At 35.5% G+C, this 14,171-nt stretch overlaps 2 protein-coding genes across 3 annotated transcripts in view; one reads left to right on the top strand and one right to left on the bottom strand.

The window, feature by feature from the left end:
- The first annotated feature begins 1,979 nt into the window (after positions 1-1,979).
- dcxr (dicarbonyl/L-xylulose reductase) lies at positions 1,980-7,992 on the top strand. 2 transcript variants are annotated; one of them, XM_016513280.1, is made up of 9 exons: positions 1,980-2,067; positions 2,137-2,262; positions 3,840-3,937; positions 4,120-4,274; positions 4,354-4,396; positions 4,488-4,587; positions 5,516-5,580; positions 6,892-7,009; positions 7,365-7,992. In XM_016513280.1, the coding sequence occupies exons 2-9, from the start codon at positions 2,211-2,213 to the stop codon at positions 7,466-7,468; spliced, it is 735 nt and encodes a 244-aa protein (XP_016368766.1). In that variant the 5' UTR covers positions 1,980-2,067; positions 2,137-2,210; the 3' UTR covers positions 7,469-7,992. The 2 variants fall into 2 exon arrangements, with proteins under 2 accessions (XP_016368766.1, XP_016368768.1); XM_016513282.1 differs by having other exon boundaries at positions 2,047-2,066; positions 2,152-2,262.
- A 2,639-nt stretch (positions 7,993-10,631) lies between these two features.
- Positions 10,632-14,171, bottom strand: part of rac3b (Rac family small GTPase 3b) — a 6,394-nt gene continuing 2,854 nt past the window's right edge. Inside the window, exons 3-6 of the mRNA XM_016513384.1 lie at positions 13,383-13,500; positions 12,143-12,205; positions 11,867-12,026; positions 10,632-11,214 (exon numbers count right to left, since the gene is read on the bottom strand). Coding sequence (XP_016368870.1) covers positions 11,084-11,214; positions 11,867-12,026; positions 12,143-12,205; positions 13,383-13,500 — 472 coding nt within the window. The 3' untranslated portion in view covers positions 10,632-11,083. The remainder of the gene's footprint in view (positions 11,215-11,866; positions 12,027-12,142; positions 12,206-13,382; positions 13,501-14,171) is intronic.

Consider the following 14,171-nt stretch of genomic DNA (forward strand, 5'->3'; position numbering starts at 1 on the left):
TTTCACAAACAAGCAGCTTTTCACTTCATAAGATGTTAACTGATGGACTGGAGTGGTGTGGATTACTTGTGGATTATTATGATTTTTTTCTCAGCTGTTTGGACTCTCATTCTGACGGCACCCATTCACTGCAGAGCATCCATTGCTGAGACACTGATGTTCCGATGGAGAAAAATTTTAATTTTTGAGTGAACTATTCATTCAACAAGTAGTTTTTATTTGGTACTTTCTACATTTATATGGTGAAACAGGGTGGCTGTAGTTTATTAAACACATTTTTGTGTTGCCAAGTGATTTTCACATATTGAGTCCCTGTTGTAAGTGTTTTGACAGGATTGCGCTGTCTCTCAGATTTACTGGGGGATTTTTCGTTGAAATGATTCAAGACACATTTTTGTGGCTTTGACATCAGCTTTATAGTCCTCTTTTTCCTTTGGGCCGTAAATATGCCCACACAAGCCTTTAAATTTGTGTGCAAAATGCCTGTAAGGATGAGAAAAACTGTATCGATGCAGTTTTATAGTATTTTTTTTTCCAGATTTCTGCAGCCCAGCTCATCTACTGCCAATGCTTTTCAGCTTGTGTTCTTCTCTGTTCATGATTTGTGGATCCAGGCTGCAGTTGCACTCAGTATGTCTCTAGACTTGCAGGCAAACATTCTTGGTTGGAGTCGAGCAGTTGGATATGTATATACAGACCAAAAAGAAATTGTTGTAATCAGTCCAAGTTTTAATCATGTATCCAATCTTCAGTATTGAATTATTTCCATTGAAACACCAGTGTGAGTGTGGTGACTAGAAACATGAGTGTTTTAAATGTTGTGTTTAATATGCTGTTCACATGATCCTCCTGATATTTGCACAAACATGTTCCTCACTGCAGGCCAGTGGTTTGCGTAAACATGCCAAAACTACACTATGGTTTCTCTTTCCTTAATAGTGACAAACCTTTTGCTCTCCGTTGACAGAAATGCTGTTGCAGTTGACTATTTGTTACTTTTTTTGCACCTCTTGTTTTTTTAATCTGACGAATTAATTATGATGTGAAGTATGATTTTCATTTTAATAAATGTATTTATTATGCATGTGCCAGTGTATGCGTGATTCATTTGAACACAATGCTGCTGCTGGTTTATAGTATTAAGATGTACAGTAATACTTAACATGTCTTTCATGGAAGAGTAGTTGATTTATTATTATTAGATTTTTTTTTTCTTGAGACCACTGGGTGTAAGTGTTGATTAACTCTCAGTCTTATGAAATTCATGCAACATATTTTCAAAACCAATTTATTGAAATGCTGTATATAAATAATAAATTACCCAATTGTAGCTTAATCAGGGTTTGATTCCCAGGGAATGTATGAACTGATAAAATGTTACTCTTGAGTTGCTTATTCTGATTTATGCATGACAGTGAATTAATTTGCTCTCAAATTTTGATATTTTAGCCATTGAATGATCCTTAAAGGACCCGTAGGAACTGTTCAAGATGGTTATTCTGCTTGTTATTTTACAGTCATAAGATATTTAGATCTTATTTCGAAGGCATAATTATCTCATAAGAATTTCTTTGGCTTTATATTATAGAGATTATAATAAAATAACTATTCAAAAGAAAACCACAGGCTTCAGGACTTGCATTTCAACAGAAAGCTAAAGCTCAAACCAAATAAAATGCGGGTTTACAGAAGATTTAAATTTCAGTCTCGTACTCAAGCCTTCATTGGGGGCCCCAAAAATCAGGAGCCACGAAGAAGAAGCTTAAAGATAAACACTTGTTCAAGTAAAGTTGCCTTATGATTATTTGCCCATAGTCCTACTGACAATATTAAGCACTAATGAAAACTAAACAAACTAAAAACTGGATCGTGTACTAACTGTGATCGATTGCACCGAGGTGCCTTCTGTCGTGGAAGGTGATCTTCACATTAATAACAGGTTTAAAAAAACAACAACTTTGTTATGTGAGGAGGTCATGTGACAAGTACAGACACTCTGCTGACAGTTCGGCTTTCCTGTCCAGAGTGAACTTCGCTCAGTCAGACACACATCAGACTGAAACTGAGGTATGTAGCGAATCATAAAGCTTTCATGCAACGTTTTTGCGCTGTTAAACACTCCGGTTTCGCCTGCAGTGTTTGCACCGTGACGCCAAACGGACTGCTTCACGGCTGATTGTGTGGCTGAACTTGGGCTGCATAAAGAAAGTATGGAGATAACATTTAGCGGAAAGCGTGCTTTGGTGACTGGAGCTGGCAAAGGTAAGCTTTCATACTTAAAGGGACATTTACCCTGCTGAAAAAAAAACAAAAAACAGCTAAATCCAGCCTAAGCTGGTTTTAGCTGGTCGTCCAGCCTGGTCATAGCTGGTCAGCAGGCTGGTTTAAGATGAGGTTTGGCCACTTCTTTAGCTGGTCAGGCTGGGAGACCAGTTTAAACCAGCTAAGACCAGCCAACCAGCTTAGGCTGGATTTAGCTTCTTTTTTTTTTTTCCAGCAGGGTTCACCCAAACATTCAGCCAGCATCACCCTTGCTACAAATTTCGATACAAAAGGAGAGATAGACTCTTTTCCATTCATTTACTAATGAATCACGACTTAAGATGCCTCAAAAAGGAGATAAAATCACCATAAAAGTATACTATAAATTATACTATACACTATACATTTCGGTTATCTTAAAGGGGTCATATGATGCTGCTAAAAAGAACATTATTTTGTGTATTTGGTGTAATGAAATGTGTTTATGTGGTTTAAAGTTAAAAAAACACATTATTTTCCACATACTGTACATTATTGTTTCTCCTCTATGCCCCGCCTTTTTGAAACGCGTCGATTTTTACAAAGCTCATCGGTCTAAAAAAGCGAGGTGTGCTGGGACTGAGAGGGACAGGCACATTTTGGAAAGTTCATGAGAGAAGTGCAAAGTCCGATTAGGGAACAAATTATTTATGTATGCATGTATGTATGCATTTATTTACTTATTTATATGTATTTCTTTTTTTATTATTCCTTTACATTAAGGCTAAAACAAATATATAACATGAAAGAAGATATTTTGAAAAAAAATTTTACGCACAGTGGAAGGCAGTGGTAACCAAAACAGTGTAGTTACTCATTGAACTCCTATATATATATATATATTTGGAATTGAGATAGAAACTCGCAATTGTGAGAGAGAAAAAAAGAAAGTCACAATTACCTTGTTTATTTTTCATTCCTTGGCAAAAAATAAATAAATAAATATAAATCGAGAGGTGTAAACTAAGAATTACAAGAATAAAAGTCAGAATTATCTTCATGCCTTATAGTTGAATTTTGCAGATTAGAACTGGCCGATAATATTGTTACATTTTGCGATGATACAAGTAATCCAGCAGTTGAAATGGCTGTATATATTGCTTTTCATGATTCTGCTGTATATGTATGTGGATAAAGTCAGATATACTTACAGTTGTTGTAAACTGAAATTATTCATTTGTTATGTTGTGATATTGAGGATTAAGAAACCTATAAGGTTTTGTTTAATTTATAATAATTACTGTTTAGTGAGTTATATCACTGCATATAAATGACCAGGTTAACATTTTGATTTTAATTTAAAAAGTTAAGTAAAAGTCATGGCAAATTACTTACACATTACACATTGTACATAGTACATGATATTCTTAAAATGTCTTCTTTTGTGTTCAACAGAATTTTTTGTGAGCTCTTCCTTTAAAAGTGCATAATCACATGTGCATAATAAGTGCATAGTATGCATGCTTTGAACTTTGCAAATTAGTCTTGTTGAGTGTAATGATACACCAGATCGTTGACTTTCCCTCAATGCCTCCTAGGGATCGGACGGGCCACGGCACTGGCTCTGGCACGCTGTGGGTCAGAGGTCACGGCTGTCACACGCACTAAGGCTGACCTGGATAACCTAGTGCAGGAGGTAATGACCCCTCGGTCACGGTCCAACTCATCCCGAGACAAAACCCTAAGGATCTATTGTCTCCCAGCATGCATCAGCATTCTTCCGCATCCCAAGAGAGCCTGCTGCTCCTTTAGGCTTTATAGGTCTCATTCAGCCAGACTGTGACAATGAACAATCTCTTTAATGCTTTTGATCGCCAGTGTCCCTCCGTTAAGCCGGTATGCGTGGACCTGTCAGACTGGGATGCCACAGAGCAGGCGCTGAAAGACGTCGGTCCGGTGGACCTCCTGGTGAACAATGCAGCCTGCGCTAAACTTCAGCCCTTCCTGGAAGTCACGCCAGATCAGTTTGACATGTAGGGCTTTGGAATATCACTCACACACTATCATTTGTGTTTTTAAATGGTTGGAGTGCATTTGTGGTTGCTTTCGCAGGTCTTTCAACGTCAACGTGAAAGCTGCACTTCATGTTGCTCAAGTAAGAAGACCAAACCTATGCTGGATGATTTCATAAGGAGTTTTATAAATGCTAGATACACTTTTAATGGTGTTGTGTTCATTTATTGTAGATCGTGGCTAGAGGAATGAAGGCCAGGGGAAGTGGAGGATCCATTGTGAACATCTCGAGTCAAGCATCACAGTGTGCCCTGAAAGATCACGCCGTATACTGTGAGTGCAGTGACACACAAATCTATTACATTCATGCAACCGGGAACATTGTCCCAGACCTATTTATTGGCCTGGGGAGAACGATTTTGTTTGCATACCAATCCAATCCAATTTCTAATTCTGTTTATATGAGTCCTAAACATTGCAATCTGATTTACATGTGCGTGCAAATCTATTACATTCATGCAACCGGGAACATTGTCCCAGACCTATTTATTGGGCCTGGGGAGAACGATTTTGTTTGCATACCAATCCAATCCAATCCAATTTCTAATTCTGTTTATATGAGTCCTAAACATTGCAATCTGATTTACATGTGCGTTACACTAGTGCTCTAATATGCTGAATTGCTGCTCAAGAAACATTTCTGATTATTATCAATGTTGAAAACAGTTGTGCTGCTTCATATTTTTGTGGAAACCATGATACATTACCATTCAAAAGTTGGGGGTAAGTAAGAAATAAATAAATTTTTTAATTCAGCAAGAACACATTAATCAAAAGTGACAGTAAAGACATTTATAAAATAAATGTATGAAATATTAAACAGCAAAAATGTTTTTCAGCATTGAGAACCATTATTAATAACTGAGCCCAAATCAGCATATTAGAATGATTTCTGAAGGATCATGTGACACTGAAGACTGGCGTAATGATGCTGAAAATACAGCTTTGACAGCTATGGAGAAAATTGGTTACTGGAACGATTATCAGTTATGAGTCAAGTGTACACTTTAAGGGTCATTATACCAAAATATTCAGAGACTGACCAATCAGAATCAAGTATCGCAGACATCAATGGCCCTGGTTTCCTTGCGTTACTGGAGAAGGATCTTGAATCGATAACCAAGTCCAATTCTGAATCCAGATTGTGTATGCTACACTGAAGTGCACTTTTGAAATGATCATTTGAAGGTGTTTTACGCAGGTGCCACTAAAGGAGCGCTGGACATGCTGACCAGAGTGATGGCGCTGGAGTTAGGGCCGTATCAGGTTCACCTCTCCTCATTGCTTATTAAATCATGATTTAAAGTCCAGAGCTTTGTCAGATCATGTTTATGAAATCTGTCAGACACTGAGCTCATTATATGTTGTTTACAGCTTTGGGGAAATAAATTGTACATTGTGGTGAATGGTCTTTCCAGGAGGCTTCAATCCAGTCAACAAGCACCCTCTTAAATATATAAATCTGTTTGCTAAATGTCTCATGGGCGATTACATGTGCTTTGTAATTACTTGAAGAAGTGGATGTAATTGCTGACAGATAATAATGCATATTTATGGCAAAGTTGTTTGTGCATCGCCATAAATTATGGGATGGATGGTGTGTTAATTTTGACCTTGTTGCTCTTCCTAATTTAATGGACAGCAGAGTACAGATCCTGACATTCTTGAGATTCTAGGAATGTCAGATTAATTAAACTCATAATATCTAACTCATGAGGACATATATTCAATGCAGTATTTTTTTTTTCTCTTGAGAGCTAGATGTGATTAATGAACAATGTGGATTTCCAAGTTGGCCTGAACGCAGTTGTTACTCTTTTCATGAAAAGTGAAATATGATGATCATGATGAGTTATGATTTTTTTAGATGATGATGATGGTTATCTTTATATAATAATAATAATAATAATAATAAACAGAATATACAGTAACATGCATAACAGGGTCGCAGTTTTAATTACCAAGTTTGGTGTATTTTCTGTTTTTATATTTTTTTATATTATTTAAACTAATTATGATTATGATAATGTTATTGTAATTATTAATATTAATGTTCTTATTAATATATTATCATTATTATTATTATCATCTTCATTATATAATAATAATTAGAATAATAATATATTTTAAATTTAAATAATATTTAAAATATAAAAACAGTAAAAACACCAAAATAGGTAACAGGGTTGCCGTTTTATTTACTCTTTTTTTTTTATAATATTATTTTATTATTATCATATGGTTTTTATAACCATTATTATATAATAATAACATTATTATATAATATATAATTATTATATAATAAATATGGTCATTTTATTATTATCATTATTATTTAAAAATTGACATTATTATTATTATTATTATTATATGGAAAACTTAAACTAGCTGTAATAATAATAATTATAATATAATTATTATTATTTTATTATTTTTACGGTTAAAGTAGAATTTGTTTTAAAAATGACAAATCTAAAATCAAATCTTTACCAGTTTTCTGTATATTGAACTTGATAGATGGATAACTATATTCATTGATGTGAATTCAGCATGTCTTATGCAATGTGACCTCGACAGATCAGAGTAAACTCCGTGAACCCGACCGTAGTGATGACAGAGATGGGAAAGATTGGATGGAGTGACCCAGAAAAAGCCAAAAGCATGACGTCACGCATCCCACTGGGGAAGTTTGCAGGTTAGTGTGTGTCTGACTGTAGGTCACCATAACACACAATGGAAAGTTTCAATAATCAAGACTAACAAGCCAATAAATCTCACTGGAGGTCAGTTTACATTTACATACAGTTACTCACACTGGCAGTGTTGCTGTCACTTTCCAATGCAATATAAAAGAGTTATTTAATGCTTCTCTTTCTGCATTTGGGATTTAGCGCAGATTGCGTAAGCGTGTTTTAGTGACATCAGTGACGCTTATGAAACACCAGAATGTCCAAGTCTGTCAACAACCACAGTCTCTAGTGATTTCGGTTTTTTCTAGTGTGTTTCTGTTTGACAAGCGCAGTAAGCGTCTTTCTTATCGTGTTGTTTAGAAGTGGAGGATGTGGTGAACTCCATCCTCTTCCTCCTCAGCGATAAGAGCGCCATGACCAACGGCGTGATCCTGCCCGTGGATGGAGGTTTTCTGGCTTGCTAAGAACAAACATCATCAGGCACAGGTGAATGAGGTGGAATGGATGCCTTTTACCTGTTACAACTTATAACAAGTCATATTCATATCTGTTCTTCACACAAAGCTATCGTATGGCTTGGATTACAGAGCATCTGCTTCCTTTTTTGAGTTTTCCTTGTATGGAAAAGAGCAGTGTGAACATTCTGCTGAATATCTCCTTTTGTGTTACACAAAATAGACATTCCACTTTGGAAGTTTGAGTGTGAGTAAATGATAACAGAAATTCTATTTTTGTGTGAACTGTTCCTTTAGACAAGCTTAATGCATAATGAGCAGGACATTAAACTGAACTGAAGCATTTAACAGCTGTTGCTCTAATGGCCTCATGTGAGAGCGTGAAGGTCTCTGCTTCTAGCCACTTCCAGTTGCCTTGACAATACAGTAGATATTATGCCCTGTAGTATCATGTACAGCCGGTAGAGATCGGCTTTCACACCGCTGTTATTTTAGTATCATTGATATACTACTATAATTTGTATTCATATTTTGTCATTTCTGTTTTAATTTGAGTTGTTTTAGTAATTTTGTTTTGTTTTGTGTTTTTTTTTGTCTATATAGTTTTTGTCTATATGTCTTTTTTTTTCTTCAATTTTTGTTAAACTAAAAGAAAATGAGAAATGAGAAAGTTAAGTTGAATAAGTTGAAATATATTTTAAATTATTATTTTTTTTATTAAATTAAAAAATTTTTTTTTTAGATGTTCTTTTATTTCAGTTAACATTTATTTTTTAAGTAATAAAAAAGTTTTTTTTTTTAATGGTTTTAATTTTTAGTTTTAATTTTTTATAATAATAATAAGCCTGATTCACTCACTCACTCATGCACAATGTAATGATTAAATCCAGATTTTCCTGACCAAATTTTGGACTTTTAATCAAGTCAGTCAGGCTAAGTCATGTCAATTTAATTTGTATAGCACTTTTCACACATACAATTTTTTTCAAAGCAGATTTACAGAAAATCATGATGTTAATGTTTAGATCTTATTATTTTCTTGCCTTATAATTGCATTTAGCAGAGTAGAGCTGGACGATAATGTTGTTTACATTTTGCAGCTATATAAACAATCAAGCAGTTGAGATTTGCTATTTTGCTTTATGTAAGAGCACTGTATGTATGCAGATTAAGTTGGATATACTTATATATAGAGAGAGAGAGCTGTGCAATAATATGGTTTACATTGTGCAATGATATCAACGATCACACAGCTGAGATTTGCTATATTGCTATTTATTTTAATAACAAAAAGGCCTCAACTGACAATGAAAAATGTATTCACTGTGGTTTAAGTTTGCACACTCAAAAAAAAAGATGACACATTTGATGTTAAAAGCATTGCAAATGACCATATTAAAAAAAATTGTTCACCAAAAATAGATTTCGGTCTGCTCCTCGCATTTACAGGGCTTGCAATATAACGCACAAGACATGTGCATTATTATACTGTACTTTTGTGGTAATTTAATCAAATGAATGAAAGCAGAGAGTCAAAGTAAGGGTAAAACATGAATAGATTTATTAATTAATGCATTGCTCATCTAAAACATTTTGTAAATATTCTATCTTACATCATGGAAATGTCTTTTGGCAGCTATGAAGATCTTGTTTTTTTGTCCATTTTGAGAGTTATTTACAAAGTCAGGTGAGAGAAAGGACGAGCACCGATGCAGGATACTGTTTGTGATCATGTAGACTCACACCCGACAGCCAATCACGTCACAGACAAACGCCCACACTCACACCACATGCAGACACATATTAACAAGGTTCAAGATTAGGGATGGGCGATACCACTTATTTTGTTTTCGATACGATACCGATATTTTTCAAGGCAGTATCGTCGATATCGATACCGATTCGATACTTCTGAACTAAACTTTTAAATTATGAAATTTATTAAATTATTAAATTACTAAGAGTAAAATGGGTAATGATAAGCGTTTAACTTTATGTTTAAAACACATTTTAACATTCAATACGCCTTAATTGTAACTTATTACGATACGCCCATCCCTATTCAAGATGCATGTCCTTCAGTTACAGACACAGTCAGGCTTCTGGTTGTGGCATGCAAGTCACTCGTACACACCCACTGATGGACAACATTTGTTCAGACAGAGCGCAGAGATTCCGGATCGTGAAGCTGTACCATAAAGCCCTTCATCAATGGTTTATCCGTACATAAAAAAACTAGAAAAGAAAGGAAATCCAAAACCAGTGTATTCACTAACTGCATCGATTAGTTTGTATCAACATAAAAGTAGAGACACAATGTGCGACTTTCACAGTTTCCTTCAGCAGTATTTGGAACGGCCCAGTTGTTAAAGAGTCGAGAAGAAAACATCTAGTGTTCATAAATGCATGAGGCTTTAAAGTCAACGTGAATTTCAATTTCAGTTCTTCAGCGATGCACGTTATTCCAAATCTTTGTCTTTGTAATCTTTCATCCAAATGACAATATACCAAGTTATGAACAAACATTCTTCCAGTAACGTTATTACGGTGTTCATTCAGGGTTATCAGGTCTTTAATAACGTTAGCAGAAAAAAGTTTATACATTGTTCACGAAACATTTTATTTCTGAAACATTGAAACTATTGTTTCAGAACGTTCAGAGAACATTCAAAAGTAACATTCCCATAATGTTTGCAAAATGATAAAATGGAATGTTCCCTTAACATTCGCATAGAAAAAAATGTAATGACAACATGACTAGCTAACAAGGAACGTCAGTTTGACTAGCATTCTGGAAAAAGTTCTGAACATACGTTTTTCCTGTAATATTAATACAGTGTTCATTCAGCGTTATCTGGTCTTTAATAATGTTCTTAAAATGTTAGCACAAAAATGATACATCATTCATGGAACGTTTGATTTCTCAAACATTCTGCTTTTTAAATGTAACTACTTTGTTTCAGAACGTTCAGAGAACATTCAAAAGTAACATTCCCATAATGTTTGCAAAATGCTAAAACGTAATGTAACGTTTGCATAACCAAGAAAAAAAACTTATTTAAAAATGTTTTGAATGTTCAGAGAACACAATGTTTTCAACGTTAACCCTTCCATGACAACCTACACTTTTCACATTCCAAACATTTGCAACATTTCTTTTTCACTGAATATCCTGTTTTACTCATTGCGAATGTAAAATGTGTCACGAATGTCGTTTCACGTTGACTTTAACGCCGTCGGCAATGCTAATACTGCGAATGGTTAGCTTTATACAAGACAGCACTTTCCCCTTTCTTTGACACGCTTCCTTTACAACACCAAGAAACACATCCTTACAGTATGTCAACAATTACACTGTACCACTAAAACTTCTCATATAAGCGATTTGAAATGGAATATTACGTCTCTGGGCGTGTGAGGCCGCGAAAAAACAAACGCCATCTACCACAAGGTTTCCCTCCGACTGGACGCGTCTAGCCAATGGTTCATATTCATGTAATGTGCATTAGAACTTGATGGACGGCTGTCACCGAACCTGTGAGAGTAGTACAATATATTTTCCAAGAGGCTGATTAAAAATATTGTAGCTTTGTGTGGAGTGCCAGGAATTGTTGTGGCGTTTACTCAGAAGAGAGTGCAGCGCTTGCCGCGTTTTTTGACGGGTGGAGGGCAGAGGACGGCACGGATGGCCTCGTCAAATACAGTCTTTAGACCGCGCTGAGTCAGAGCAGAGCATTCCAGATACTTCACAGCACCTGCAGCATAAAGACAAGAAAAGATGTACTTTCAATTTTTTTTAAACATTTGTTCTACTTGGAAGAATTTTACTTGAGGAAACAGGTTTTGGTAAAAATATGCTCAACTAGGGCTGCATGTTTAATCTAAATAATCAACAAAAGAGCTTTAAAGGGGTGGTTGATTGCGATTTCACTTTTTTAACGTTAGTTAGTGTGTAATGTTGCTGTTTGAGCATAAATCCTCTTCAAAAATATCCTCTGCTTCTCAATCGAGCTCAAACTGATAAGCGATATTAACGACGCCATTGTTTACAATACAACCGGAGCACATGCCGCCGAGGAGAGGGGCGGAACGTTTAGACGCGCACTAGAGGCGGTTTAGCCAATCACAACACACTGGGCTAGCTAACCAATCAGAGCCCATCGCCTATTTCTGAGGGAGGGGCTTCATAAAAGAAGGAAATGATCAGCGTGTTTCTCAGAGAAGGGACAGAGCGGTGTGGAATAAAGGTAAATTATGTGAAAAATAATGCGTTTTTAAAAAACGAAGCATTAACACGTTAAACTGCACCCCATAAACACAATCAAGCCTAGAAATAAAACCAGTGAACCACCCCTTTAAGAGCTCCCTGCAGTCATTCATAAATCGAGTGTTTTTCTCTCTACACACCGATCTCTCGGGCCATGGCCAGACCCTGAGGGTAGGTGATGGGCGACAGCTTTTTGTCCCGCAGCCTCTCTATGGTGTCCTTATCATCTCGCAGATCCAGTTTGGTGCCCACCAGGATGATGGGTGTGTTGGGGCAGTGATGTCGCACCTCGGGGTACCACTGGAGCATAGAAAGTTACAGTCGTATATTACATTCTAGTATCAAAATTTTGTTTTTGTGTGATTGCATGCTGTGCTTTCAACAAAAAAACTAAATGAAAAATGAGTTGCACCAACCTTTGCACGGACGTTCTCAAAAGATGCTGGGCTCACCAATGAGAAGCATATTAAAAACACATCCTGTAGAGAAAACAGAGGGAAAATGCTGTTTTTAATGATATTCGCAACCCCAGTTCAATTGCACCACACTGCATCATATCTACTGAATGAAATCCAAGACTTGTTTCCTACTAATCTTGATGGGCTGAATCCAAAAATAGTGTCTGATTTGCTCGAGCATGTCACACTTTCTCACAAAATATGCATTTTAACAACCATTTATAAAGGGAAGAAGTCTTGTATTATTCTTTAATCAGTGGAAAAACTGCCACAAAGACATGATTCCTGAAACATCTTCATTCTTCATTCTTATATTGTGGAAAAAAACTGATATTTTTTGACTCAGCTTCTTTTTTTTTTTTGCTACTTATATACAGTACAGTAGTCAACATTTGAAGTGGATCAAAAAAATTCATCAAAGTTGTCCTAAGACAAGAACAGGTATTGTTTTGGTTTTAGGACAACTTTGATGAAAGGTTTTGATCCACTTCAAATGTTGACTACTGTATGTATATTATACACACACACATTGTGTGTGTGTGTGTGTGTGTGTGTGTGTGTGTAAAAGTCACATCACATAACATATAATAAGATATTTTTCAAATTCATCATTGCTTATCGAAACATTTCTCCAAACAACAAGAACAAAAAAGAATAAATGAATAGATAGATAGACAGACAAAATACAATAAAGAAAATGAGAGATAAAAAAATGCCAAAAGGAACAAAAATAAATAAAAAATAAATAAATCAGAGTATTTTGTTGGCGATAATTATTTAAAAAAAAAATGTTATTAAATTATTTTGGGTGAATGTCCATGAAATTGTTAAAAATGTATTTAATCATAAAATTCCACTGACTTTTGAGGTACTTTGTTTTGGACTTACCAACAGATTACCAATATTTATTTCTAATAATGGAACAGAAGATTCAGGGCTGCGTAATTTATTCACTTCCTGTTGTTGTGAAGAGGAAACATGACTATATTTTTGTTATTTTCATGTCTGAAGTGCATTTAAGTCAATTTTCTAAATTCTAAAGAATGCTTAAAAGGTATTTGTTTTTCCGGTAGAAGTAAAACTGACAAAAAAATATCCTTTGTGCTCATGTGTCCATGACAATGTGTGGAGACTATAATTCAGTTATCATAAAATTATAATTATTATTAAATATAATGTAGAATTCAAAGACACGCACCGTCTGTGGGTACGAGAGGGGACGGAGGCGATCATAGTCTTCCTGTCCTGCTGTATCCCATAAGCCAAGGTTGACCGGTTTGCCATCGACCATCACATTGGCAGAGTAGTTGTCAAATCTGAAAAATGCACATTGAATTAATGCACAATGATGCCAACCCTGAAACAACATACAGAACTACCACATTTTGCTATAAGTTTGATTGCATCATATAATAATTGCTGTTAATAGTGTTCATCGTCTGTTTGATTACGTCTTTAATTGATTTTTCTGTACCTTTCTGCCATATGTACATTAACTGACAGTCACCACTGATAAGCTACCACTAAATATTGTAGAAACTTCATTTGCTGTAAAGTTGCTTTGCAATGATTTGTATCGTGAAAAGCGCTGTACAAATAAACTTGACTTGACTTGACAATAAAACATGGCAAAACATTCAGAATGAGACAAATGGCATCGGAATTAGTCATTGCCACCAAAACTGACTTCTATTCTGAGCCATTAACTATTCCTGAACACTCATCCATCTCTATGACGAATAAAGCAATTCCTCCGAAATACATTCCAGAATCTCAGTGAGTTGGATCAGCTCACATTTTTGGAATATCTCCCTAGAAAGCTTTAGGATAGAGTTCATTAGATCTTTAGAATGCTCAACTAGTTGTCTTATTGAAATGTAAATCAATGCTGTCACATGCAATTCATGCCAGCAGCACAACAGGCCTGAGATCATCAGTGAGGAGCGATCAGGCACAAGGTTATTATTCAAGGGGAAAAAAAAAAAAA

This window comes from Sinocyclocheilus rhinocerous, unplaced genomic scaffold (assembly GCF_001515625.1).
Source record: "Sinocyclocheilus rhinocerous isolate Xijiao unplaced genomic scaffold, SAMN03320098_v1.1 scaffold24, whole genome shotgun sequence".
In the NCBI taxonomy this organism is placed as follows: Eukaryota; Metazoa; Chordata; class Actinopteri; order Cypriniformes; family Cyprinidae; genus Sinocyclocheilus; species Sinocyclocheilus rhinocerous.

What these genes read in the sequence shown, in the direction of transcription:
- dcxr (XM_016513280.1), top strand. Translation starts at nt 2,211, where the DNA reads ATGGAGATAACATTTAGCGGAAAGCGTGCTTTGGTGACTGGAGCTGGC. An exon ending in TGGATAACCTAGTGCAGGAG is followed by an intron (nt 3,938 to 4,119) that starts GTAATGACCCCT and finishes TTTGATCGCCAG; the next exon opens with TGTCCCTCCGTTAAGCCGGT. An exon ending in TGGAGTTAGGGCCGTATCAG is followed by an intron (nt 5,581 to 6,891) that starts GTTCACCTCTCC and finishes TGACCTCGACAG; the next exon opens with ATCAGAGTAAACTCCGTGAA.